The sequence below is a fragment of the Hydra vulgaris genome, chromosome 09 (assembly GCF_038396675.1).
Source record: "Hydra vulgaris chromosome 09, alternate assembly HydraT2T_AEP".
NCBI lineage: Eukaryota > Metazoa > Cnidaria > Hydrozoa > Anthoathecata > Hydridae > Hydra > Hydra vulgaris.
In genome coordinates, this window is record NC_088928.1 from 11,266,156 (window position 1) to 11,293,399 (window position 27,244).

Consider the following 27,244-nt stretch of genomic DNA (forward strand, 5'->3'; position numbering starts at 1 on the left):
TTGGGCAATAAAAAATAAACAACTTCAGACATGCATCAAATGCGGTAAATACATTTATAAAAGAAACCATGTTGTTCTTTTATTTAATTTATTCCGTATTTATAACATATATTATTTTATTATTTATTACAAAATTTGTTAATCAAATAATATATTATACAAATAAATAATTTATTTTCTTATTTTCCTTTTATATAAGTATTGAGGAAAAACGTCAAATATAGCAAAAACAGAATTAAAGTAAGAAAAAAAAATAAACAAAATTTCTCATAGTTTTAGAGTACATAGCAAATTAGTTTCTTAATAGACGGACTGATAAAAATCCTGAATAAGTTTCATATCAAAACTTTCACTTGTTAAATTTTTATAAAAGATAATGTTTTTTTTCATCAACTTGTATTAAATTTGGTAGCTAAAAATAACAACCACTTTAAAAAGAAAAATACAAAAATTGTATAAAAATTTTATTAAAAAAAATTTCTTTAAATTTTTTAAAGAAATTTTATTAGTTTTAATTATTAAATTTTTTAGTTTATTTAATTAAAACTAGATATTTCATTACAACTTTATTTCATTCTTTTAGGATTGTTTTTTTTCCTCAGTAGAGAAGTTTAGCTAATTGTCGCGAACAAGGCTTGCACCCATTATGGTTGGGCAACTTATACCCGTCTTGGTTGGAAAAATTTTTGAAAAATATCTGATTCAACTAAACAAAGACTAAACGCAATCATTAAAAGATATTATAAATCAGTCACAGTAAGATTGGTTTTTACTTCATTTAAAATTTCAAAATTTTTTTCCACAAAAGATTCCATTCCTACAGACTTTAATTTATTCGTTGTCTACAAACTTGAAAAAACTCACACATTTTAGAAACATATTCATTCAAATGTTTTAATAGTTTTAATCATGCTAATTTTTTAATTTTGGATTTGGCCTCCAACAAATTTATATTAAAACTCAAAGAAAGCATGTACATAGAGTGGGAAAAATCCACTATTAATAAACAAATGAACCATGTAAAAATGACAATTTTAATCTAGTTTCTTTTAACATTACTAGGGTGTGTCAATTTTTTATTTTTTGTGAAGGTTGCTTTAAGAAAAATTAGTCGAATTTTTCATAATTTAGACTTTAGTGAATGTTATTGTAGGGTGCGCTGTCTTTTCTAAAACTAATAATAAGTCAAACACTTTTGTTATAACAAACAGTATATTATATACTAATACATTTTATAATATATATTATAAAATACTGATGTCTTTATTAAAATTTTGATATAATTAACAATTAATAGTTTATAAATTTTATTTAAAATTTGTGAGTCCAACTAAGTTATATTTAGCATTGTTTGCGCTCATAATACCCCTATTGATTTCATGTGCTCTTATATATCCTTCTCGCTTCTCATGGGAATATGTTTTTGCAAAAGGAATTCAATTGGAACAAAATATGCCGAGATCCCTCTAATGCAAACATGCAAACTTGCAAATCTCTAATGCAAACAAAAACTTTGTAAAAGTAACTTTAGGTGAACCACTTATGGTTTTGCCAGACAAAATACTTAATGATCTTTTGGCTGATCAGGCTTACGAATACAGAATTGTAAAAGCAATAAAACCTGGAATGTTACCTGAAAATTTAATAAACCTTGAAATAGGTTTGTTTCTCATTCCAGATGGCTCACTACAGCCAACCGTTATTGTAGATAGTGGGTTTCAATTCATTTTCTAACAGAAAAAAAGCTAAGGAATCTACTTTTAATTATTGAATTTATAGTTGGTGAGTATTTTCTTTGCTGGTTTCAAATAAAGGTAAAACATTTCTGGTTAGATGGACCTCGGCATATTTTATTCCAATTGAAACAACTAAAATATCAAAAAAAAAGAGGTTGTTGCAATAGAATGAAAACAGTAAAGAGATCTGCATAGTTTGCATTTAGTGAAGGCATTATTCAGACTCTTTTGTGTTCGAAAGATGAAGAGGAATGAAAGTTAGGAGTGCAAAAGGTGCTAGAGAGGAAGGAGATGATAATACACAGTTCAGAGACTTTCAGTAGGAACTCACAATCCTCATGAAGTCAAAAAATATTTTCACAGACCTGTGGTTGTTCCAGATTAGCCATGCCATTCCCAATCCATCGAATATTGTAATAAGCAGGTTTCTTTTTTATATAATTACAAGAATATAATAATTTAAAATTTTTTAATGACTAAATTATTTTTAATGTTTAATATAGGTTACAGAGCATATTCCCATGAGGAGCTAGTAGGGTATATAATAGCACATGAAATCCATAGGGGTATTATGAGCACAAACAATATAAATATAATGCTAAATATAACTTTAGACTCACAAATTTTACAAATTTCACAATTTTACAAATTTCACAATTTTACAAATTTTACAAATTTCACAATTTCACAAATATAACGTTAGACTCAAAAATTTTAAATAAAATTTATAAACTATTAATTGTTAATTATATCAAAATTTTAATAAAAACCTCAGTATTATACAATATATATTATAAAATGTATTAGTATATAGTTTATATTGAGTTTATCAAATAATTGAATTTTTTTTTTTTTTTGAATTATAATTTTAACTCTTTAATTATTCATATGGTGCATTCCACAGTTACTGATATAACGTTTGCAAGTTTCATACCTAATTTAAATACTTTCCATTTATATTAGATCCTCGTAATAAAAGTCAAAATGTATTTAAATAAAATATATAAAATTTCCAGACTATTCGTATTTATCTTCAAGTACAAAAATATATGTTCGTTACTGATGTAACGCTGCGATCTGCTATTTTTCAAATATTAACATTTGACTTCAAGTTTCTCTGAAAGTTAAAAAAAAAAAAAACTGAAAAATTTCTTTGAATTAAAGACTCATTTATATAGATGATTTGTTGAACATATAAGCTATATAGATGTATCAATTCCCTTTGCAGAAAATATTACTCTGAAGTTCATTAATTACTGACGTTACATTACTGATGCAATGCTCTAACTCAGAGAATCTAGGTTGTTTAAAAACATGCTAATTTAGTCAAGTTTTATTTTATTTTTTGATAACATTTATTATTGATAAAAATGGTATATTTAAAGATATTATATAATTCCAGTAAACCTTGGGGCGTACCCTGTGGGCGCCAAAATGAAAAGATGCTTAAATGTCAAAGATTTTTTTTTTTTAATTTGAAATAAAAATTCTAACAAAAAATAACTATTTGGTTGCTTTAACTTTAATTTTAAAATTTGGTAAATATTTGTGTGACTCCTTTATAAATACTTTGAGAGTAATGGCCGTAAAACGCTGTCACATTGACCAGAAATAATTGCACCAAACAACCCAAAAATGAAAAATCCAATTTTGTTTTCTTATTCTCTTTCCACTCTAATCACAGTTTCATACTACAAAGTTTAGTTAGTTAATAAGCAAATAGATATTTTAAATCACACAAGGTGCAATTTTTTTGGCAATAATTTTCTCAATAACTTTCTTTTTTTTGGTAAGAACTTCGAAATAATGTGTTTTTTTTATTCCTAGTAATAATTTTGATGAAGAAATTAATCTTGACAATCCAATCATTTCATTGCATTTTTTAATTTCATCAACATCAACCAAAATAACCTTGACATTCATACTTTCTGTTGCCTTTGCAAATTGAGATGCTGTTGTTACTTCAATATTTTAAACCGAAACTCTGGATTTTACAAATCTTTTAACAAATCCTCCAATTCCGTCAACAACGGATTTGCCGTGCATGGGTGCAAAAAAAGCCCATTTAATTTTCATTTTGCGTTTATGTAACATTTTTAAAGACTCCAAAATGTAACTTGTTGGACTGTTTCTGGCAGCTGCTTCATAATGACATCAATAAAGGGAATCACAGTTTCTTTTGAATGTTTTTGATGGTCAGATGCAATTGCAAGTGACTGCAAATGACACTGATGATATACAACTGAGGTAAGATTAAAATTGGAGTCTGGCTGTAACGAGCGCTTTGTGGTTCATTTTGAATGATGCATTTAAAGTTTTCTGCAAAATTAACTCCTACAACCAGCTTGGTTAGAATTTTGTTGTATACATATATTAATCATTTGACAATATAGTTTAGCTTGATTAATTTTTACATATGCATGATCCAAAAAATTAGGAGCTAGTTCGTATAATTCATATAATAATTCACTTATTGGCCCAGACTTAGAGACTTTCTCGATATTGCAATAAACATTAGGATAATTCTTTTTTAATTCAGTTTTAACCCATTTTTGCCAAGTTACTAGATTATTTAAACTCTCAATTTCATACTCCAATATTTGAATGTTAAGTGCATCCATACAATATTCACAATGCTTTATGAAACACTCAATAAGTGGATTCTCACATGTGAAGTTTAAGTGCATGTCATTATCTGTCAACAAATAATCAAATATGGAATGTGATTTTTTTAAAGTTACTAATTTAAAACGCATATTTTCATGATTAGCGCAAACACAAACGTTATGTGATACTTTGGTGATTGATAAAACATTGCATGGTCTTTTTTTTTTGTTATTCACCTCCTCAAGGCCGAGAAGGCCACTACAAATAGGGAAGCTACTTAATAGTGGTGATAACCCTCTCTCAATTCGATAACTCCAAAATAAGTACCTTGACGAACAAGGCCGCTGCGCGGAGAAACAAGTTGAGCGTGGCACTACAAGACGTGGTGGGGATCAAACTTGGAACCTCTCGCTTATGAAGCGAGCGCTTTACCACTACTGCATCTTAATGGTCTTAAGTAAAAAAAGTTTGTTGATCCAATAATAATACTTGGATTTTGTTTTTTAAACATTCCATAAACTTCCTTTATAGGGTAGATCAAATGTTTAACACAAAGTTTTTTTTTAATTCCGCCTTCACAAGCTTCAACAAAATCTGATATGTCTGGTGATGTTGTACTTCTATCATCACTTAGATAAAAACTTTGCGCTAATTTTATAGTATCATCTGATACACTTTTACAGTTGCTGCGATTTAACTTAAGCGGTTGATTTTCAGTTAATAATGTTTTCAAAATGGAAGTATTTTATTATGGAGATCCAACTAAGACATTTTTTACTTTTTTCATTAACTTACCTTTGACTTGAGGACAAGAAAAAGGACTTGTCTTATTTGTTGATCGCACAGCAGTTCTCTTTTTCTCTCTATACTTCTTTAGCCTTTCTCTATTTTTTGTACTTCTTATTTTCCTTTGCTCATCATTGAGTGAAATTTTTAATCTTTGTCTATAAGTTTTTGAATAACCTGCATTAAGAATTTTGTTTTTTGTTTCTTTTGGTGTCTTACTATATGATAAAAACAAAATTACTTTTTTTATACTATTTATATATAACTTGAGCAACTTGATTATTAAACAATTAAAAAATAAAACTCATGGCATGGTAATTTCATTTTTCAAAAGTAAATCTAATGCTTGCAAGTACAATTTTCAAATTATGAAAAAATACAAATTCTGTGGTAATGTAATTCATTGTTATTTAAAGTTGCGTTATGTCAATAACATCATTTTAATCACATTTTGAAAGTAGTTACTGACATAATGAAACTTTAAGTATAAAATTTGGAATCAATTTTTCTTTGATAGAAAAAATAATAAAGTTTTGTTTTAAATAATCAATAGTTACATTTTATTAAAAAAAAAAATTTTTAATTTAAAATTTTTAATGTAAGAATCGAATTTTTATATATTTTTTCTTACTGACGTAACGCATATTTTTTCACTATTTTCGTCAAATAATTTTATTATTTACTTTTGGTTAAAAATCTTTTTTGTTATGAAATAGTGCATCTACCTTCTCCCTTAACGTATCAAAAAACTTTTGAAAAATTGCAATCACATAATTAAAGTATAACATTATTAAATGTATTTTACTGATTTTAGAAAATGAGAAAATTTCCAAGTTTTGGCAGCGTGAAGGTGTCTCATAGCTAAAATTTGAATTTATATTTATATCAATTTTAGAACATATAAAGTATATATTATAATCATCCATAGGCATAAACAGTCAAAGAAAGATTTTTTAAATCACGGTTTTTTCAAAGTTTCTATGGAATGCACCATAGATTAGTCATTTTTTTGTTGAAAACTAAGCATTTCCCCAACAATAAATGCTTTATTTTTATCTATTTTTTCAGATTCAGATTCCCTATTATATTCTCCACAAAAATAAACTCCCATTACTTTTAAAGCTTGATAAAAACAGAAAAAAAGCAACACACTTTACCATAATATTTTTTAAAATATGAAAAAAGTGCTTGATTTTTGTAAAAATACCCTTCACAAAAACTTGTTTATTTTTACGACTTTTTGAACCAAATAATCAATTTTCTTAAAATTTAACATAACAATTATTGAGTTAATCAAAAATTTTAGAAAAAATTTTTTTTTTTAATTTTGCTCTGTTAATTAGTCACATTTTAGTCATTTTTCCGTTAAAAACAACTCTGACCCACCCAGCAAGAAATTATTTTTGCAAATTTGGAATCTCCATAAAATTCTTTACCAAAAATAAACTTGCGATTTTTAAAATTGAAAAAAAAAAAAAAACATCGACACACCCTAATATATACATATATGCATATATATATATATATATATATATATATATATATATATATATATATATATATATACATATATATATATATATACATATATATATATATACATATATATATATATATATATATATATATATATATATATATATATATATATATATATATATATATATATATATATATATATATGTATGTAAATTATAAAATGAAATTAAGCAATTTAAAAAAATTTATATTATAATTATTTTATTTAAAATTTATTCAAAAACAAAACATTTTGTAATTTTTTATACAAAAACTTTTTTTTCTTTGCTTTAAATAAAGACATTTATTAATGATCAACAAATACTTTCTCAATACTTTTTAAATGTGACAACGCCGGTTTTTCCACTGAGGTCTTCATAAATATATATATATATATATATATATATATATATATATATATATATATATATATATATATATATATATATATATATATATATATATACATATGGGTCATTCCATGCCAAATGGACTAAAATTTTAGGATTTCAACATGGACCCCCTCAGATTTTGGTGAAACTTAGTGGGTCTGTTAATATCAATAAGAAAAGCAGTTTCTGAAAATTTCAGCATAAAATCTTTTGTGGTTCATGAGATATGGTCATTTGAAATTTCTGATTTTTCCAAAAATAAAAACTTCAGTAGCAAAAACATGATTTGTTCATACTTTGAAGCTCTATATTTTAAAAACAAAATTTCAGAAAACCTTCTAGCGTTTTTTATTGTATACGACTCTAGACTTACTTTAATAAAACTTTGACATTGAATTCTTGAATACCTACCTAAAAAAACGAAAAAATTGTTTGCAAGTATAAAAAGTTGGTTTTTGATGAATGTTTTGATATACAAAACCTGCAGTTTAAGAAGTGAAAAGAAATTTTTTTAGTTTCTATATATGGTAGGCTTCTAAATTTTTAGAAATTTACTGATAAAATACAATTCTATAAAATTCTATAAAAAATACAATAAAATATAAAATAAAAAATTATAGACCTCTAAAAATGGCTGTGGCTAAAACTTAGGAAAGTGTGCCTCCACTTCAAACCACCAGTAACCTAGGATCAACACTGGTTTTAATAAGATTTTTTTTTCTTTTAATTTAGTAGACTTTATTACAGTGATTTCAGAAAAAAAAAATAGTGGGTACTCATGGGGAAGTTACAAAATCAGAACAATGAAAATTGCCCAAAATGCATTAAAAACAATAAAAATAAAGTTATTGTTGAACTTGTCTGGTTTTATGTCTGGTGTATGTAGTGCCTTTATGCCCAAAAACACCACTAAACATACACATAAAAACTGAAATTTAGTTTTTAATGTTTTCATATAAAACTTATTAATAGCCTATTAAATAAAACTGAAATGAAAGACTAATTTACCTGATATTTAATATCATGACTATAAATTTTATAATATTTTTTCAATACATTCACGATTCCACTCTTCCTCATTAATTTGACTTATTTGATTATCATTTTCAAATTTAGATTACAACTTATACCAAGTTATAAGAGTTATTTGACTTGTCAACATAGTGCACAAGTTGATTATGAAATAAAGAATATTATTATGTAATAAAAAATCAATATAAACAATGAATCTTTTAAATGATTTTCGCTAAAAAACCATGTTTAAATCAAATAATTCAAATTTATAATAATTTTGCGAAGCTGTTGTTAAATTATGTTACTTATGCTATTGTTTGATGAAATAATTCAGTTTTTTCTTGAGCTGAAATGATTGATAAATGAAATAAAGATAATAATATAAAAGATAGATAAATAGATGAAATTATTTATCTAAATAGTTTTTTCTTGAGCTGATAGTTCATACTATTTACGAGTTGATTGAACTTTTAAAGATGAAATTTTCCACAAAACATGCGTTATTGGAACACAACAAATATCTTCTGTGTCTCAAATATCTTCTATCTTATGTGGCCAAGTGTTTAAGGAAATAGACTGCTTCATGAGCCATTTTAGAGGTCTATAATTTTTTACTGAATTGTATTTTATCAGTAAATTTCTAAAAATTTAGAAGCCTACCATATATAGAAACTAAAAAAATTTCTTTTCACTTCTTAAACTGCAGGTTTTGTATATCAAAACATTCATCAAAAACCAACTTTTTATACTTGCAAACAATTTTTTCGTTTTTTTAGGTAGGTATTCAAGAATTCAATGCCAAAGTTTTATTAAAGTAAGTCTAGAGTTGTATACAATAAAAAAAGCTATAAGGTTTTTTGAAATTTTGTTTTTAAAATATAGAGCTTCAAAGTATGAACAAATCATGTTTTTGCTACTGAAGTTTTTATTTTTGGAAAAATCAGAAATTTCAAATGACCATATCTCATGAACCACAATAGATTTTATGCTGAAATTTTCAGGAACTGCTTTTCTCATTGATATTAACAGACCCACTAAGTTTCACCAAAATCTGAGGAGTCCATGTTGGACCTTGGTAATTCAAATAACTCAACTCAGCAAATATATTTTGTATTGGTAGAAGTTATACTGCCTTACTAGCGTCTTTTCAAGTACCGCATTGTAATTAAAGTTATTTTATTAACGCGTTAAAAATCATACAAACAGATTTCTTTTCCTCACTATAACAAAAGTTACAAATAAAATCAAAGTTCCTATTTGAATAATCATTTTTATTATTTTTTTTAAATATGAACTAAATTTTATTTAAAAAAAATATTTTTTATAAAACGTAACATAATATTTGTTTATTTTCTTATAATTTTACAGTTGGTTTTTGGTTATTTTATTAACTGGTAATAAATTTTTTCTTATTTATTTTGTGAACTCTTTTTAATAATGTTTTTAAACTATAAAGAGTTTTTTTTATTATTTATCAGTTACGGATAACATATTTGTGATCATAATTTTTTTTCATAAATTAAACGAATGTCATTAAAACTTTACACTATTGAATTAACAATAAACAAAATATTTTATAAATAAAATATTTACATCAAAATAAATCGTGCATTTTTTAAACTATTATGACAAAAAATAATTTTTATATTATTATAACAAAATATATTAATATGACAAAAAACAATTTTTATATTTATATATATTTAATTTCTTAAGATAAAACTTAAAATGCTTTATTTTTTTTTTTAACTAATTTATAAGAACAACAGAAAAATTATTAAACAAACTGTTTCTTTAACAAAAAATCTATTAGTTTACAATTGCGGTTAAATGCTTTAACTTACAACTTTATTTCTTCTGCAAAAACGTCATGTAAACGATATCAAAAGATATTTTAAATATTCTAAAAGATAAAAGTTTTTGCGTAACCCAAAACTGCTGAACGCGTAGGCAAATCGCCTTTTCACAGGCAAAATGCAAGCTGTCTAATGTTTCCTAACAAGACCTGTATATACATATATATATATATATCAACCCTCGGAATTAAGGTCAGCATTCGGCAATGCCAACCTAACTGCCAACCTAGAAGTGTTTGAGGTCGGCAAAAAATTGCTGACCTTGTTTCTATGCTTTATGGTCAAACCTTTGTTTAACATTTTTTCTGCCTACCTCACACAGATTAAGGTTGACAAATTATTGCTGACCTTCTTTTTCCTAATTCCGAGGGCTGATATATAAATATAGTTAGTAATTAGTTAGTATTTATTGCTGTTACTGGATTGGCCAGTGAACATGTTTTTAAGCACACTATGACAGCTGCTTCAATCGATTGTTGTTTGTCCAACAGTCAAATCCTGCTTTAAGGGAGTTTACAGAATGAGTTCCATAAGTTTGCCGATCAATTGTAAAAGAAATTATGCCTTTGCAGATTTTTTGTTGTTTCCCTGCAATACTTGAAACAATGACCTCTAATATGATTTTGAACAGTTTGTATATTATGTTATGTTTTATTAATGTTGTTTATTATTTTAAATAGTTGGATCATATTACCTCTTTCTCTTCGTTTAGTTAGAGTTGTCAATTTCAAAACTTTTAATCGATAATATATATATATATATATATATATATATATATATATATATATATATATATATATATATATATATATATTTATACACACATATTTATGTACATATATATATATATATATATATATATATATATATATGTGTGTGTGTGTGTGTGTGTGTGTGTATATGCATACATATACACACACAGATATATATATATATATATATATATATATATATATATATATATATATATATATATGTGTGTGTGTATATATATTTATACATATACACACAGACACATATATATATACACACATATATATGTACATATATACATACACACACACATACACATATATATATATACACACACACACACACACACACACACACACACACACACACACACACACACACACACACACATACACACACACACATATAAGTATTCAAAGAAATGGATTTTAAACATATTTTAACAACTGTTGCATAGTTATGCAATAATTATGCGCTTTTCTTTTAAATACGCAAAGTTGCGCTTTTAACTTTTTTGGTTTACATAAATAAAATACGATTTAACCATATATATACACACATATATATGTATATGTACATATATATGTGTGTGTATATATATACACACATATATATGTATATGTACATATATATGTGTATATATATATGTACATATATGTATACACACATTTAATATATATATACACACATATATATGTATATGTACATATATATATATATATATATATATATATGTACATATATATGTATATGTACATATATGTATACACACATTTAATATATATATATACACACATATATATGTATATGTACATATATATATATATATATATATATATATATATATATATATATATATATATATATATATGTATATGTATACATATATGTACATATATACACACACACAGATATATATATATATATATATATATATATATATATATATATATATATATATATATATATATGTATATATATATATATACATATATATATATACATATATGTAGTGAAAAAAATTCTTACCAAATCCACCACCACCAATCTTCTTAACCTTAAATTAGATTTAAAAAAATATAACTTCTGTACCACTGAAAATTGTTAAAATAAGGAAATAATTATTTGAATAATTTTTTTAAATTCATTCGCAAAACAATAACAAAGAAAAAAATGCATTAAAAACATTTTTTTCAATTAAAAACATGATATATCATACCACTTTCCATCGCTGTTTAACATATTCACCTACATGAAGAAGGTCACTATTTTCTTCCATCTAACACTTTTTAAAATCGTCTTGATTTTTATTCATTTCATGGTATTGTCGCGGATATCATATTATGATTAACTAAACACTCAACTTTTTTAAACAAAACTTTGCAACAACAACAACAACAAAAAAGAACAATTTGTTAAATTAAAACGATGCTTTATTATAAATCTAAACTTTTATAATTAAGAAAATTAAAATAAAGTTAGTTATATTCATTTTAGTCAATTATATTACATATGGTTTACAAATATACAATCTTTTAAGACTATTTTTAGACTATTCCAAGGTTAAGTCTAATATATTACTCTGTTATGGTTATAAAATTGTAAAAAAGATAAATGCCTATATTAAAAACAATAATAAATTAAACACATGTTTTGATTGTTGATAAATTTAAGGAATTTATAAACAAGTTATACCTAATTTAAAATTTACACATGGTCTCGATTATGTTGTCGATAAACGCTTAGTTTTGTTTAATAAGTGCAACGCAAAGCAAGTCGATAAATTACACGGGTGCCGACATTTATTGTGTTACATAATTGAATACGAATAAACAATTTTGAGTTAAGATAATTATGCGTTTTAAACTACACTTTTTCAAAATGTAATTGAGAAGATGATAGTTGTAGTTAAGAAACGTAAGATGTAATTAAGAAGATAAAAGTTGTAATTAAAAAATGTAAGATGTAATTTAGAACATGAAAGTTGTAATTGAGAAACTAAAGATGTAGTTTAGAACATGAAAATTTTAGAACATGAATTTAAACAACATCATTAAAAATCATTGCAATATTCAGTTATACATCAACTTGGACAACTTCCACATTTAGAATCACTGAGAAATGCGTAGTCGTATGTTGTACAGCACCTGTACAATCTCCTCTCATTATTGTGTTTTTTGTACTAAATACTGCATTCGTTGTTATAAAGGTGGAATGCAAATCGCATTTTTAACGTTAATTTTTATTTTGGACTAGATTGTTTTTACTGGGTTTAACATTTGACTGCAGGGTCCTAATCTTAACAACTGAGCTGGTAAATTTTCAAATACCCTTTCCAAACAAGCTTGACATAAAGCATTGCTTGTTACAACAACCAAATCCTCTAAACGATTTCCGAATGTAACTAACTGGTTAAACACAGCCAACTCGTTACAAAAATCTGCTTTAAATGATCTTCTGCGAGTTTCTATCATGATGGCATTAGTTTTTGATATAGTTACAATCAAATGTATGCTTGCACCTTTTGAAACAGGTATTTTCATTATTACTTTTATTTCTCTGTTTGGCAATCCTTGCGTGTTTCTACAAAAAAAAGGGTAAAATTTATTTTATCCAACCTAGCTATCTGAAGACCATTAATGATGTGTTCGTTAATGTTCCTAACATATTCAGCTCTTTTTGGGTTGTTCTTATTACTATTCATTGTAGTAGACTCCTTTTGCACTTTTTTAAGTGAAAACAATCTGCCTTCAAGGTAATTAGCAATTGTTGTTGTGCTGACGCTAATGTTAAATTATTTTAATATCCTTGTTTTGATAGCCACTAATGTCAATTGACAATCACTTCAATCCATGTTAGTGTTTCTTTAATTTGATCATCGGTTGTTGTTTTTTTTGTTTAAAACTGTGAACCACTCTCTCGGTGTAGCCCCCAAATGTAGTCCCCCATCATTTTTTCGTTTTAATGTCCTTAGTAACGACGTTCAAATTCCAATATATCTTGATGAAAGCGCTTGCCCTGCTCCTCGGAGTAAGCACCCATGTTTTCCTTAAATTTTTTAAGATGCGAATTAAGGATATAGACTTCTAGAAACATTCTGTATCCTATTTTGGCGAAATTCTTTATAAGAGTCTGCACTGATTCCACATAGTTTTCAACATTGTGATTACCTTAGAAGCCTTGAAAAACTGCAACAAAACTGTACCAAGCCGCTCTCTCCGTCCTGTTCAACATTCTGTGATCTTCTTGATCTGTGGTCCAACAAATATGTCAGTCCAAACCTTAGCCTCAGACAGCTTTAGAGAAATATATTGGAAGTATTGAAGTACTGCTGACTACTTGTCAAGAACTGTGACAAATTGCTTAATGTGGTCTAACTTGATGTGCAGTGGTGGGAAAAGCACTTTATTAGCAGCTCTTACTTTACATCGCTCTTCCCAACAGAAAACTCGTTCCGTAGTTAGTCCTTTGTGCGATAATGCGCCTTAATGTCACGGCTGTCCCAGAGCCAGAGGAAACAAGGAAATTTTGTGAAATCTCCTAGAAGACCCATGAGGAATGATACCATTTTAAAGTCATCAGTTGCCTCCCAACCGTAGTCAAGTTCCACTGTTTGAGCCAGTATATCAGAAGCTTAGTATACAATTTCGTAAGCTCGGGTTCCCTGATTAATTTGTTCCCGTCTTTCTGGTTAGGGAAGTACGGCTGTCAATCCCCAACTTTGTCTGCAAAATTGTAGTCTATATCTACAGTATCTGTCTCGCTATCTGACTTGATGCTGTCTTCTAAAGATGGCCAATGCCGCCTAGGAGGAGTCGGAACAGGCAGGTTGGGGCTGTGTGGTACTGGAGCGATGGAAGAAAAGCATGTCCGGATAAATGATCTGAGGGGCATTTTTTCCAATAAAATAATATTTTGGGTTTACCATGCAGAAGTAGCAGTTGCTTGAGTGGTCCATTAGCTCTCGCCAAATTCACGGGATAGAAAATTTCATGGCTTGCTTCTCTCCTCTGTACCAACCAGTAACATAGCACATAGTAATACTTAAAATTATAATAATTTGAGGGCATGAAATTTCAAAATATGGAATGATTTCAAGATGGAACGTATTTGCCTACAGTACACGGCTTATGACAAAAATTTTTAAATTACAACTCCTTGAAATGAACTACTACTTTTGGAGCGTTCAAGAACGTTTTGGAAAGTTCTGAGAATTTCTCAAAAGTTTTGGAAGTTTCTTAGACGTTCTAGAGTGTTTAGGAGAACTGTAGAAACATATGGACGACTTTAGCAGTTTAGAAATGTTAAAGGAGTAAGCTCGGTATTAAAAGCAAATCAAGAATTTTATCGAAAACACGCGATTTTTCAAATTTCATTATCCCAGTCACAGAAGTAACGTTTTTCTGGAATAAAAGTGATATCTTTTCTGTTCTACATTTTTTAAAGATGTTATTGAGAACTTGAAAGTTGTAATTAAGAAAAGTAAGATGTAATTAAGAAATACAACATGTACTTTAGAATTCCTAATATGTAATTGAGAAATACAACATGTAATATAGAAATCACAATATGTAATTAAGAAACACGACATGTAATTAGGAAATTTTAAAATGTAATTGAGGTGGTTTTAAACAAAAAAAATTAGCCAACAAACAAATCGAAGAAACACTAACATGGATTGAAAGTGACTGTCAGTTGACATTGGTGGCCATTAAAACAAGAATATTAAGTCTATTTAATATTAGCGTCAGCACAACCGCAATAGTTAATTACCTCGAAGGCAGACTATTTTCATTTAAAAAAGTGCACAAAGAGCCTACTGCAATGAATTGTAATGAGAACAAATAAAAAAGAGCTGAATATGTTAGAAACATTAACGAACAAATCACAAATGGTCATCAGTTTGGTTGGATGAAACAAATTTTAATCTTTTTTGTAGAAACACGCAAGGACGTGCCAAACAGAGAAAAAGAGCAATAATGAAAATACCTTCTTCAAAAGGTGCAAACATATATTTGATTGCAGCTATATCAACAACAAATGTCGTCATGATGGAAAATCGCAGAGGATCATTTAAAGCAGATTCTTGTAACGAGTGGATGTTGGCTATGTGTAACCAGTGGGTTACATTCGGAAATCGTTTAGATGATTTGATCATCGTAACAGACAATGCCCAATGTCACGCTTGTTTGGAAAAGGTGTTTGAAAATTTACCAGCTCAGTTGTTACGATTAGGACCCTACAGTCAAATGTTAAACTCAGTGGAAACAATCTGTTCCAAAATCAAAATTAAAGTTAAAAATATGATTTACATTTCACCTGTATTCGGTGCTGGGATTATGGAACAACAAATGCAGTATTCAGAAAGAATTTTACTGGGGCAAAAAATACAATAATGGGAGGTGATTGTACACGCGCTATATACGACCACGCGTTACGCAACGATTTTAAATATGGAAGACGTCCAAGTTGATGCTTAACTGAATATTGCAATGATTTTTAATGACGTTGTTTAAATTCAATTTAAATTTTATATTTTTATGTAAATAAATTATTTGTGTTTTATTTATTATTTATCTCAAATCTCAATGAAAAATTTTTACAATCAAAAATAAAAGAAAATTTTAATTGACACCCAATAGGGTTTTTCCAGTTACTGCCTAAACCTCAAATGCCTTTTTCATGACTTTTTATATTATACTGATATCATATTATCATTTCCAGTCTTAAATTACAAAGTATGTTAGGACTACAAAACTCAAAATGCAAAGAACTTTGCATTCTTTATACTTTCCTTAATTATAACTATCATGCTCTCAATTACATTTTGCGATTTCTTAATTACCACATTTATCTTCTTAATTACAACTTTCAAGTTCTCAATTGCATCTTGAAAAGGTGTATAACATAATTAAAGTTCAGGCGTCGATGATGTCAGTCATAGACGCATGAACATTTATATATGTTTTAACAACAACAAAAACAGACAATAAATTTTTAACAAAACCAATTTTACGTATTTTTAATTTATTTTCAAAAAAAGGAGTTAGTTAGTTAAGTTACACAAAGTCACAGCTTTGTTAAACTCATCATCAGCTAAGTATACGCGTCTATACCCAATTCGTATGTCAGTCACTTTGTGTGGCATTTACGGTAAATGATGAGCTGTAATAACTACGATGACTAAAAACTGTCTAGTAGTTGTTTAAATTTATCAACTGATTTTGCCTCGATGACATTATCTGTCAAAGCATTCCAGCCATTGACTTCACGGTTGTTAAAAAACTTATGTCTGATTTTGCAGTTCCTGACAATCTCGCAATTTAATCTGGTTCAATGTTGAGCTCTAGATGCTATGCTGCAAAGCATTACGTGCCAATCAATTAGGTTTAAATTGTTGAGAAGCTTATATTTTTGAATTAGATTGCCTCTTTTCCTTCTGTCTTCATGAGTGGTTAATTTCATGGTTTTACATCGAGTTTTTTCTGATAATCTTAAAAACACAAAGGTTATACAAGTTTTTAAACCAGATGATCCTTCCAATGTTTTTAATTACACACCGAATAATCAATACTCATAGGTTTTCAAAACTTTTTAAATATGTTATGTATAATAACACATTTAAAAATAGACTAGTATTTTTTAAGTTTGAATAATAGACTACTCTTTGCCAAAAACAATTTCAATTTCAATTTAAGTTGTTAACCGGAAGAACTCGAACAGCTCTGGAAAAATAAAATTCTTTCAAAAAATATTGGCAATCAGTAATTAATTTCGTATGGCCGTGTAATTAAAATCGTGCGGCCGTGGCGCAGTGGTTAGAGCACTTGTTGTATAAGCAGGAGATCTAGGTTCGAAACGAGCTCTGGACATATTTTCGCGTCACGGTAAGGAAGGAGGCGTGAACTTCCTGGTAAAATGCACTTCCGTGGTGCTCTGTGACAAGATCGTTAGGACTTCTTGGGGCACCTAAAAAAAAAAATTTTAAAAAAATGTATTTCTTATCGAATATAAAAAAGTATTTTAAATTGTTGAGCTACCTTTCGCAAGTAAAAACTTTTGCAAGTTGAATTTTTCAACAAAAAAAAAAGAAGCACTTTTGATACTTATGAACGTTTTCGTAACAACAGTACTTACAAAATAAGCTCTTTTTGCAAAACTACGCTTTGCAGCATATAAAGAGAGTTTGTTTTCCTAGCTAGAATAGTATAAATGAAACATCTTTACGCACCAAAATGTTTGTAATGAAACGCTTACTTAGTAACTCAACATATTAAAAATTAAAGATTTTTCTTTGAAATAACAATACAAAATAAAAATTTATTTCGAAACAGTAACATGTGGAAAGGCCACCTGTGTATACCGTAGTGACCAAAAGAAAAATTAGTTCCTAAGTTAGTTAAAAATATGGTAACTAAAATTAGTCCACTTGCTTTAGAAGCAAGAAATCCAGGGTTCGAAGCAAGCTCTGGGCATGTTTATCGCCATAGGTAAAGAACTAGGTGTGAACAAGGGTTGTTCGCCGTAAACAAAAACTTACGAAAATTTCGCATTTTTATCTTCCGTATTTCAAGTTGCTATTGCGGAAGTTGTACATGCGCAAATTCACCTTCTGTAACACATTATACGAAAATAATAAATAATAATTATTACGTAATAACTCTTTATTATGTAATAATTATTATGGGTCGTCCATAAAGTATGTACGCTCATAGGGGTAGAGGGGGTCTTCAAAAAGCGTACAAAAGCATATGGGGGGGGGGGAGTGATTGAATATCAAAGTACGTACGCACTAATTAAAAAAATTAATTTTTCTTAGTTAATGCTTATATTTCTAACTTATCACCACTAGCAAATACTTAACTATAGCTAGATGTTTTTTAATAAATAACTAGATATTTTTGAATATAATAATAAATAATTTTTTTTTTAAGAATAAACCCATGACCGTCACTATGAAATGACAGTTGGGGAGGGAGGAAAATATACTTGCCCTTAAACAAGATCTAATTACAATTTTTTTTTGGAAACTTTTAAGTTCTTTTTACCAAAGGAACTTAAAAATTAGTAAAAGAAGTTTAAATTTAACAATAAAAACGTAATAAGTTTTAATGGGGTTGGTCAAAATGTTGTGGGTTTTTAGTTTCAAATAAACGGGCAGGAACGTTTATTTGACACCTCATAGTTATCGTTTGAAGCGTTTTATAAATGTAACACTTCACATGCTTGGTTAAGTTTATTAGTTATTTAGGAATAGGGAAAATTTTAATGATAATGCACATTTATTGTATTTTCTTGCGATATTCAAAAAGATTTGCTTGCAATGGAAAAAACAATTGTTTTGATTATATCCAGCCTGGAAATTTTCTTTCAAAGTGTCACAGTTTTTTACAAACCCTCCACCTATGTTGTTGCATCGCAATTAAAGCAGGAGGTTAATTGCCGCGAGGAAAACACATTTGTGCTCAATCTTATATAAATACGAAAATTCTTTGTGTATGAGAACATAGTTATTATTTCTTAAATATAAAAAATGTCACGTTACAAAATTGCATCATCTAATCTAGGGTAATTTTTTTGATAGATATAATAAACTAAGAAGCTTGAGAAAACTGGAGATTATAAGTTTTTGAAAAGTATTTCAGCTAAAAAAATGCAAGCAATCAATTTAGTGTTTGAAAATATTTAACTCTGAACATCAAGGTGACAGTGAAGTGTATTTCTTTGCAATCATTTGCGAGATCGTTTACACAAAATAAAACAGACAAATAAGACTTGTTGAAAGATTTGTGTAGTTGATCTTTAAGCGATTTTGCTGGCAAACAGGAAACTTTTAAAATCAACAAACTGGCGAGAATGTTTGTTTAGTACCTTTAAAGTATAGGTTGTGGTTAAGGGCAGGGTGATAAAATTTTTTTAAGTAATCACAAATTAAAAAAAAAACTGTTATCTTTATAGGTTTCAAAACATCGTTTTAATATTGTATAAACAAAATTATTATTATAGTCTTCATAAATCAACTAATGTAAATTGTTGGTGATCTAAATCAAATTGTGATTTCACCCTATCAAATATGTTTTCGATGACACGAATTTGATCAGAATTACTTTCATTTACTGTTAAATGAGTATCATTGTTTTCATCGTCATTTTTATTTTCGTCAGTGGTAGTGTTGATTATGTTTCTAAACACGCATTTGTGACGCTTAATACTTGCTTAAGAAGGATGATTTTTGCAGGTTTTGCAAGTTCTTTGATCAATTTTTTGTTGTGAAATTGATGGGCAGTACAAATCAAAAGAAGTTTCTATAGAAATTTTTGAACTTATATATCCCAAGCGCTCCGCTAGAGAAGAAAAGTAAGGTTTAGGAATATTTCGTGCTCCTTTGGCTCAAGAATAAAAATTCCTTCAGCAGCATGAGACATTACAACTGGACGTGGTCAAAAACGTTGAGGAAAGTATTTTTTCCAGAAACTTTGCCAAGGTTTACAGCAATTCGGAGCATCACACTTAACGATCATTAAGAAATATTGACTTTGTCTAACGTGATTTTCAATCCATTTTGAATTTTGCTCTGGTATTGGTGACAGTTGGAAAGGGTCAACATATTCAGCACAAACAGAACAGTTATCAGTTACTATATCAGATCATACCTCAGCTGGAGTTTCTGCAGCTTTAGTAAAAAAAAAATTTTCTAAATCAACGTAAATTTTTTTCCAGATGCATTTAGATGTATCCCAAGATGATCATGTTGCAAAACCAATCCTGCTAACTCTCGACTCAGCGGAGCCATACGCCGTTCAACCCTGTTATATACTGAATAATGAGGTGCATGAGTTGCTGTTAGATAGACATCCAAATCTCATTTTATAAATCTTGCAATTACAACTTGCAATGGTTTGGGAAACCTTGGATTTTCATCGGGGCCTCCATCACATGCAACAACAAGTATAGGTTTTACCTGACCTTTTGGAGTACAAATTTGAAGCTTAAAACTTTCAATTGAAACAAGACGCTACAAATCACGGCCATGAATAAAAACAGTGCTGCTATTATGCTTCATAGATCTAATAGCAATATAAGTTGGTCCAGAATATGACACTTCGTTAGCAAATTTGTTTGGATCAATAATACAAGCTGCATAAACAGTATAAGCTTATGTTTGGAAGCCACTAAAAAATCATGATCTGGCAAACGTACTTGATAATCAAGATACATCAAAATTGGCGGTTGTTTTGTTGCAGCTGCTAATCCTAATGGTACTTTGGCTTTGTCGTCTAGACTTAAATAAAAGCTTGAATCTGGACCAAACATTGAACAAATTTCATCCGTGTATTTCATGCACGCAAATGTAAATCCAGCATCGATATGCCTATCACGAGCTGTATTAGCAGTCCTGATCAATTTTACAGGAACTGTCTTAATGTGACGTATTCCTTCAAGTGTTTTTGATCGCTTAGGCATCAGTCTTAAATAAGTCGTAGATCGCGATAAACAATAACCCAGTTTTAGTAGGCTTTTATTAAAGTCATCAAGTGTCTTACATAAACGTAACTCCTACGATCTTCATCGATTGCTTGCAGCGGCTCCTATTGACGCAATGTTAACGATGGCATTAAGAAGATCTGGCTTATCTTTAATTACAGCTGGTCTATCATTTTTTTCTCTATTGAATTTAGAAAGTTTTGATTTTAAGTAGGGCGTGTCATCAACAATATCATTAAGTGTTCGTTTCAAACTTGCTCTCCGTTGTCTTTGACGGGTTGCCTTGCGCTTCATTTTTTTAGGACGGTTTTGTTTTATTTTTATTCGCTTTTCTACAAAAATTGATTTTGTTTTAAGTTCGTCAGTTATCAATCCTGCACGGCGCACATTTACCAATGTTAATAGCTGTTCTTTTAACTGCAAAATTTCAGTTTGAATTTTCTCTTGTTGTGGAGTATGAGGTTTTGTCGGCTGATTAATTGGTATTTTTGTTTGTGATTTTGGACTTTTTTGAGTATCAAATTTAGAAGAAGTAGCTAATGTTATATCGATTACAAAATCTATTTTCTCTGCTTCATCAGATGTTAACAAAGCTTCTGGTCCCTCATCTGATATTTTGTTTGTGAGAGGAAGCTTCACTGCAATAGATTGATTATTTGATGTTTTAACATTAGACCAAAAAGATATTAACTGACTTTTACTTTCCATTGTTTTTCGTGTGAGTTCTTTTAAAACTGATTCATACGTCAATTCTTTCTGCTTAACTTTATACCACAATTTATTAGCTTCTTTTTGTTGCTCCCGTTTACTTTTTTGTGGCGTAACTTTTGATACTTGTTGGTAAATAATTTTGCACTTTTCATTATTATTCATTTTAATGATTCCGCCTTCAAACTAATTTTTAACTGACTATTTAAAGCACAACTTAAATTTACAAGGAACAATAAATGCAAACGGGGGTTGTTTGTTTAGTTTTGAAATAATTTATAGTATCTTATTTTTATTATAAAACATTTTTCACAAAATAAATTTTATAAAATTATAAAAAAATACTATTTATATAACAATATAAAAATTGATATTTAAGTTTAACAATACTTTAAAACTTTAGCTTTTAAACTTGTTACCCTTAGCAACAATGTTATCGCGCTAGTTAATTAAAAATTGAAATATGAAGAAATTCCAAAATTCTATTTATACTTTATATCGTTTTTGAATAGTACTGAGCAATTATTTTAATCAAATGGAACGTTTTGAAATATAAAGAATATCACCACTTTTTGATGACTTATTATTTTTACTCATGTCCGGCGTACTTTATGGACGATCCCTAATATTTAAATTTCTTAAATAATGTTTTTTTTTTTATAAATTTTAACTTTTTAACTCATAAAGAGAAAAAAGAAGGGAGGAAGGAGGTACTTGCGAAACAGTTCCTTACGGAAGGAGCGTTTTGGAATGTGCGCTTACGGAATAGACTCGAAAGCATTCATTAAACTGTTATACAAAAAACCGTTGTTATTTATTATTTAAATAAAATGATGTTGTTAAATGATTCTTGAATAGTTTTACATATATATCTGTATATATATATATATATATATATATATATATATATATATATATATATATATATATATATATATATATATATATATATATATATATATATATATATATATATACAGTGACCTAGAAAGGTTAAGAAAGTTAGAACAGTGGGGGGGGGGGGGGCCGCTGAAACAGAAATTATGGGAGCCAAACGCAGCTAAAATTTAAATAGAAAAAACTAAAACTTTGAGTTAGTTTTGAGGGAAAGTATAAAGTCCCTCCGCAACATGTCTCAATGCCAGTGTTTATATATATGTATATTCATCAAGTTCCAACTGGTTTACTTCCGACTTTCGGTTTATTGCCTTTGGCTAAGCAGAAATGGAGGTTTACTATTTATATTCTCATATATAAAAACTTAGTAAAATATTCGGTTCCATTACAAAGTTTAATTGAACTTTAAGTGTTGTTTGGCCGTTGTCATTTCCAACTGAATCTTGCAATTAATTTATAACTACCTTTCAGACTAGCTACAGCTCTGAAACTTTCAGCGCTTGTATAGTCCTGGTGAGCTTCTATGTTAAAATTGTTTCCAGGGGCGAAGACCTGGGGAAGGGTTGTATTGCACGTGCCCACTTTTTTGCTGCAAAATCTTGCAACTAAATTTTTACTGCTCTCCAAAATAGCTAGAACTTTAAAACTTTCAGCAGTATTATAGTCCCAATAACGTTGGAATGTTGAAAATTAAATTATTATCAGGGCCAACGACACAAAGGGCAACAAATGTCCTTCCCTTCACAGTGACTTTTTTTTTTTTTTATAAAGGAAAACATTTCAGAAAAAATCATTGAAAAGAATGTCTTTAAAAATTTTTTTAATTTACTTGTTGTTATTGAGGTAATAAAAGCGAATATGACAGAGCACCTCAAAAATAAAAATTGAAACTGGCTAAACATAAAATTATTCTATTTGAAAACAAATGAGAACTATTTTTAGGCATTTTATTACATAATTAAGTTTTAGCATTCATCACTTAAGTTAAGTCTTTTTTTGATTTCAACAAAGGCATTGTTTCTCGATTACGCAATTGCATTCGTATGTTAACGCTGTTCAAGTTATCTTCATTATTTAATTCTAACTTAAACTTTAACTCTTATTCATTAACTGACATTCTAAAAAGTATATTTTATGAAATCTTGATTTTTTTATAAAAGTTTAAAACTAAAACTTATCAATATCATGTAAAAAATTAGTATTTTAATTACATAGTTATTTATGCGTATTTGATTCATAAAACCTATTTATTATGCCGCGTTTCGTAAGTTTTTTTCGCAAGTGCGATTTCCGTAAGCGCTACTTTCGTATGTTGCAAAATAGTTTTATTTCGTAATTCAACTGGCAAAAGGCTACATTTCATAAGTAGCATTTGCGAAAAGAACATCGACGGTTTTTTTTGTTTCGTAAAATTCGGTATGAAAACAAAAAATTCCTGATTCTAAATATCCTTCCGAAAGATTTTTATTTTTCCGGAATTGTACAAAACTTCCGGTTAACAACTCTAGTGTGAACTTTCTAGTAGCAGCACTTCCAGGGTGCTTATTTAAATTGTCAGTTTTCAATGTCTGATATTTTGTCGCTCTTACGTCACCTTAAAAGTTTTATTTTCGGACCATAACATTAAATTATTAATTTTAGTCATTATAGATTGTAAAAATATTTGAAAAACACAACATCTTTTGATGTTATTTAAAATTATGAAAATTATTTATTTCGATGTCGGTTTAATTTAAACTTTTTCCAATAATCCAAACTTTTAACAAAAAATTTTTTTTTATTGATACTAAAATTTCTTGCTACAGAATTGAAAATTGGGTAAAAACTCTTTATATAAACACAAGCTAAAAATTCGGTTGCAAAAAAATTGATTTTCAAAAAAAAAAAATAACTTTCGTAAAAGTTTTTATTATTGGAAAAAAATATAATTCAAGCTGACATCAAATTAAACTAAATTTGTTAATTTTTTAAGGTAGTATTTTTCATTTATTTTTACAATACAAAATGATTAAAGTTAAGAATTTAACGAGGATGACCACAAAAAAAAAAAAAAAAAATTCAAATTTGTAACAAAAATTTTTACAAATTTATTCCACCATTTTATTCAAATTAGTTAATATATATCTTTCAACGTAAATATCGCTAATTATGTGGGTTTTTCATAAAAAAGCAGAAAATTGTCAAAATCATGTTAAAATAAAGCTTTACTAACTACACTTGCAACACAGTTTTTGAAGTTATAGTAATGCTTAAGCTTTGAAATTGTATGCTAAATATAATAAGCATGATATTCTTTTTTTAATTTTGACATCATCTTTTTTACGCATAATTTTTAAACGATTTGTATCACTTTGATGAAACGCCAATAAACTTTTCAAGTCAAATTTTACATTAAGGAAATTAAAAACTCTGTTAAGATCATATTTACCTTCATTGAAGTAAATAATTGCAGAACTAACACCAACTTCAAGCAAAAATCTTGTAACAAAAATATTTTTTGATTCTATCTGACATATATTTAACCATTTGTTATAAACTCTTCTTTTCAAAATGTGTAAAAAATTTTTTACTTCTTTAAATTCCGGGGTATGAGATTTTTACTACTCTGTTTTTATTAATGATAAATTTTTATTACACAGTAAAAAATCTCATTTTACATTTTTATTCGCCTTTTTCTTCTTTTCATCACTGTAAAATCTGGTACGTTGGAGTTTTCCCGCTACGGCGCTCCTCCGTGCCTCTGTAACTTTCTATATTTTTATAATTTAAAAAGGGTTTTTTTGTTAATAACAAGAGTTTAGATGGAAAGACGTATTGCTTGTTTTTAATTATTGCGTTCTTTTTCCTTTATTAAAATCATGTTTAAAGAGATTTTAAAATCACTTTTTTTTCACTGTTTTTCACCTGTTTGTTCAACAGTAAAAAACTTGTTTTAATTTTTTACTTTCTTGAGATTTTGACTTACCACGTAAAAATGTATTTTGCAACCACATTGTATTTTGTCAATACTATTTACTTAATAGCATTGAATAAATACTAGCTGCTTTTTGTAAACAAGTTGAAACAAACAGCAATCTTTTAAATGTTTAAAAGTATTGAATTAATACTGTTTTTTTGTTACGTGCTCCGAATGAAATGTTTGATATACCGTAAATTTTTAGATATACCGTTAACAAACCGTGTCATATTCACAACTAAATACAATTATAAGTGGTTTAGATTTTAAAGTAATTTTAAGTGATAATTAAGATTACATGGGATGTATATTATTATGCAACCTTTATCAATTACATTAATTTGTCTATAGTTATAGATAACGTCGTTAATAACAAGTAATAAAGATTACTTTTTCAAAAAAGTAACTGAGAATTTGTTTACAACAATTTAAGCTGCATAAAGAGTAAGATGCAAAACGAACGAGTTAAAGAATATTTTGAAGTGACTGAAAATAAGAAATGGAAATGCAAAGTGTGCATAGAAAAAAACTTACTTATTGCCGGTAATGTTTCTACCCTCAAAAATCATTTGCATTCAAAACACAAGGATATTGCCACAGAACTTGGAATTTTTGAAAGAAAAAGAGTTCAAAACAAAAATCATGATAACAATGAAAAAGTTGCTATTTTTGTTTCACGTAGAACGGTTAAGTATGACTTTGATATTGACGATACAGTAAGTGATTTTATAAAGCCAATTCAAATGAGAAATTCTAATGAAAAATCAGTTGCTGATGACATTGGGAAGAATGAAATAATTAGTAAAGCTTTTCAAGCTTTTGGTGTAACATGGAATCGTCAGAAAGCAGAAGAATTTATTCTTAAAGCTAGCAGCTTTATAAAATTTATCAAATTTATCAAATTATTGGAAAAGACATAGAAAATGTATATCCATCATTAATGTTTGATTCAGCGTCTCGTCTCAATACGAATGTTTTTTCTGGAAGTATTCGGTTTACAAAAGACGGAAAATTGTATGATCAAACTTTGGGAATGCTCACTCAGCACAGAAGACAATTTGGGACGGTTTTAGCCGACCAGCTAATTACTATGCTTGCGAAAGTAGGGAAGGAGTAGACGATATTTACTCAACTTGTTCAGGTCAAGGTAAGAATATGATCAAAGCTCTTGATAGTACCAAAGAAATGCAAAATCAAATGATTATTTGTGAATTTGTTGAGGAAGCACAAAAGTTTGATTTTGAAGATTTTGATTTGCTTGATTGAGTCAATCTTGAAGAAGAAGTTGCTGTTGAAAATTCCGAAAATACAAATGACAAAAGCGAAAGACAACCGCAAATTCTAGAACATGGAAGAAGATTAAATGTGTTAGAAAACAATATTGGTACAATCTGCACCAAGATGTTTTGTGAAGCGCACGTTTGCCAATTAGCTGCTAAAGACGTTACTGAGCTATTTAAAGCCACTCTTTCTGAAATAAGAAAATTCATAAAAAATTCATGAGCGCTTAAATATGATGCAATTTTCGCTAATCTT

The 27,244-nt window shown here is 28.1% G+C and overlaps 1 protein-coding gene across 2 annotated transcripts in view; it reads right to left on the reverse strand.

Moving 5' to 3' along the window:
- The window catches only part of LOC100210998 (rho-associated protein kinase 2), a 54,119-nt gene extending 42,005 nt beyond the window's left edge, over positions 1 to 12,114 (reverse strand). For both annotated transcript variants that reach the window (XM_065804717.1, XM_065804716.1), the window contains exons 1-2: positions 11,882 to 12,114; positions 11,692 to 11,719 (exon numbers count right to left, since the gene is read on the reverse strand). In XM_065804717.1, the coding sequence (XP_065660789.1) occupies positions 11,692 to 11,719; positions 11,882 to 11,941 (88 nt within the window). In that variant the 5' untranslated portion in view covers positions 11,942 to 12,114. The remainder of the gene's footprint in view (positions 1 to 11,691; positions 11,720 to 11,881) is intronic.
- Positions 12,115 to 27,244: the final 15,130 nt, after the last annotated feature.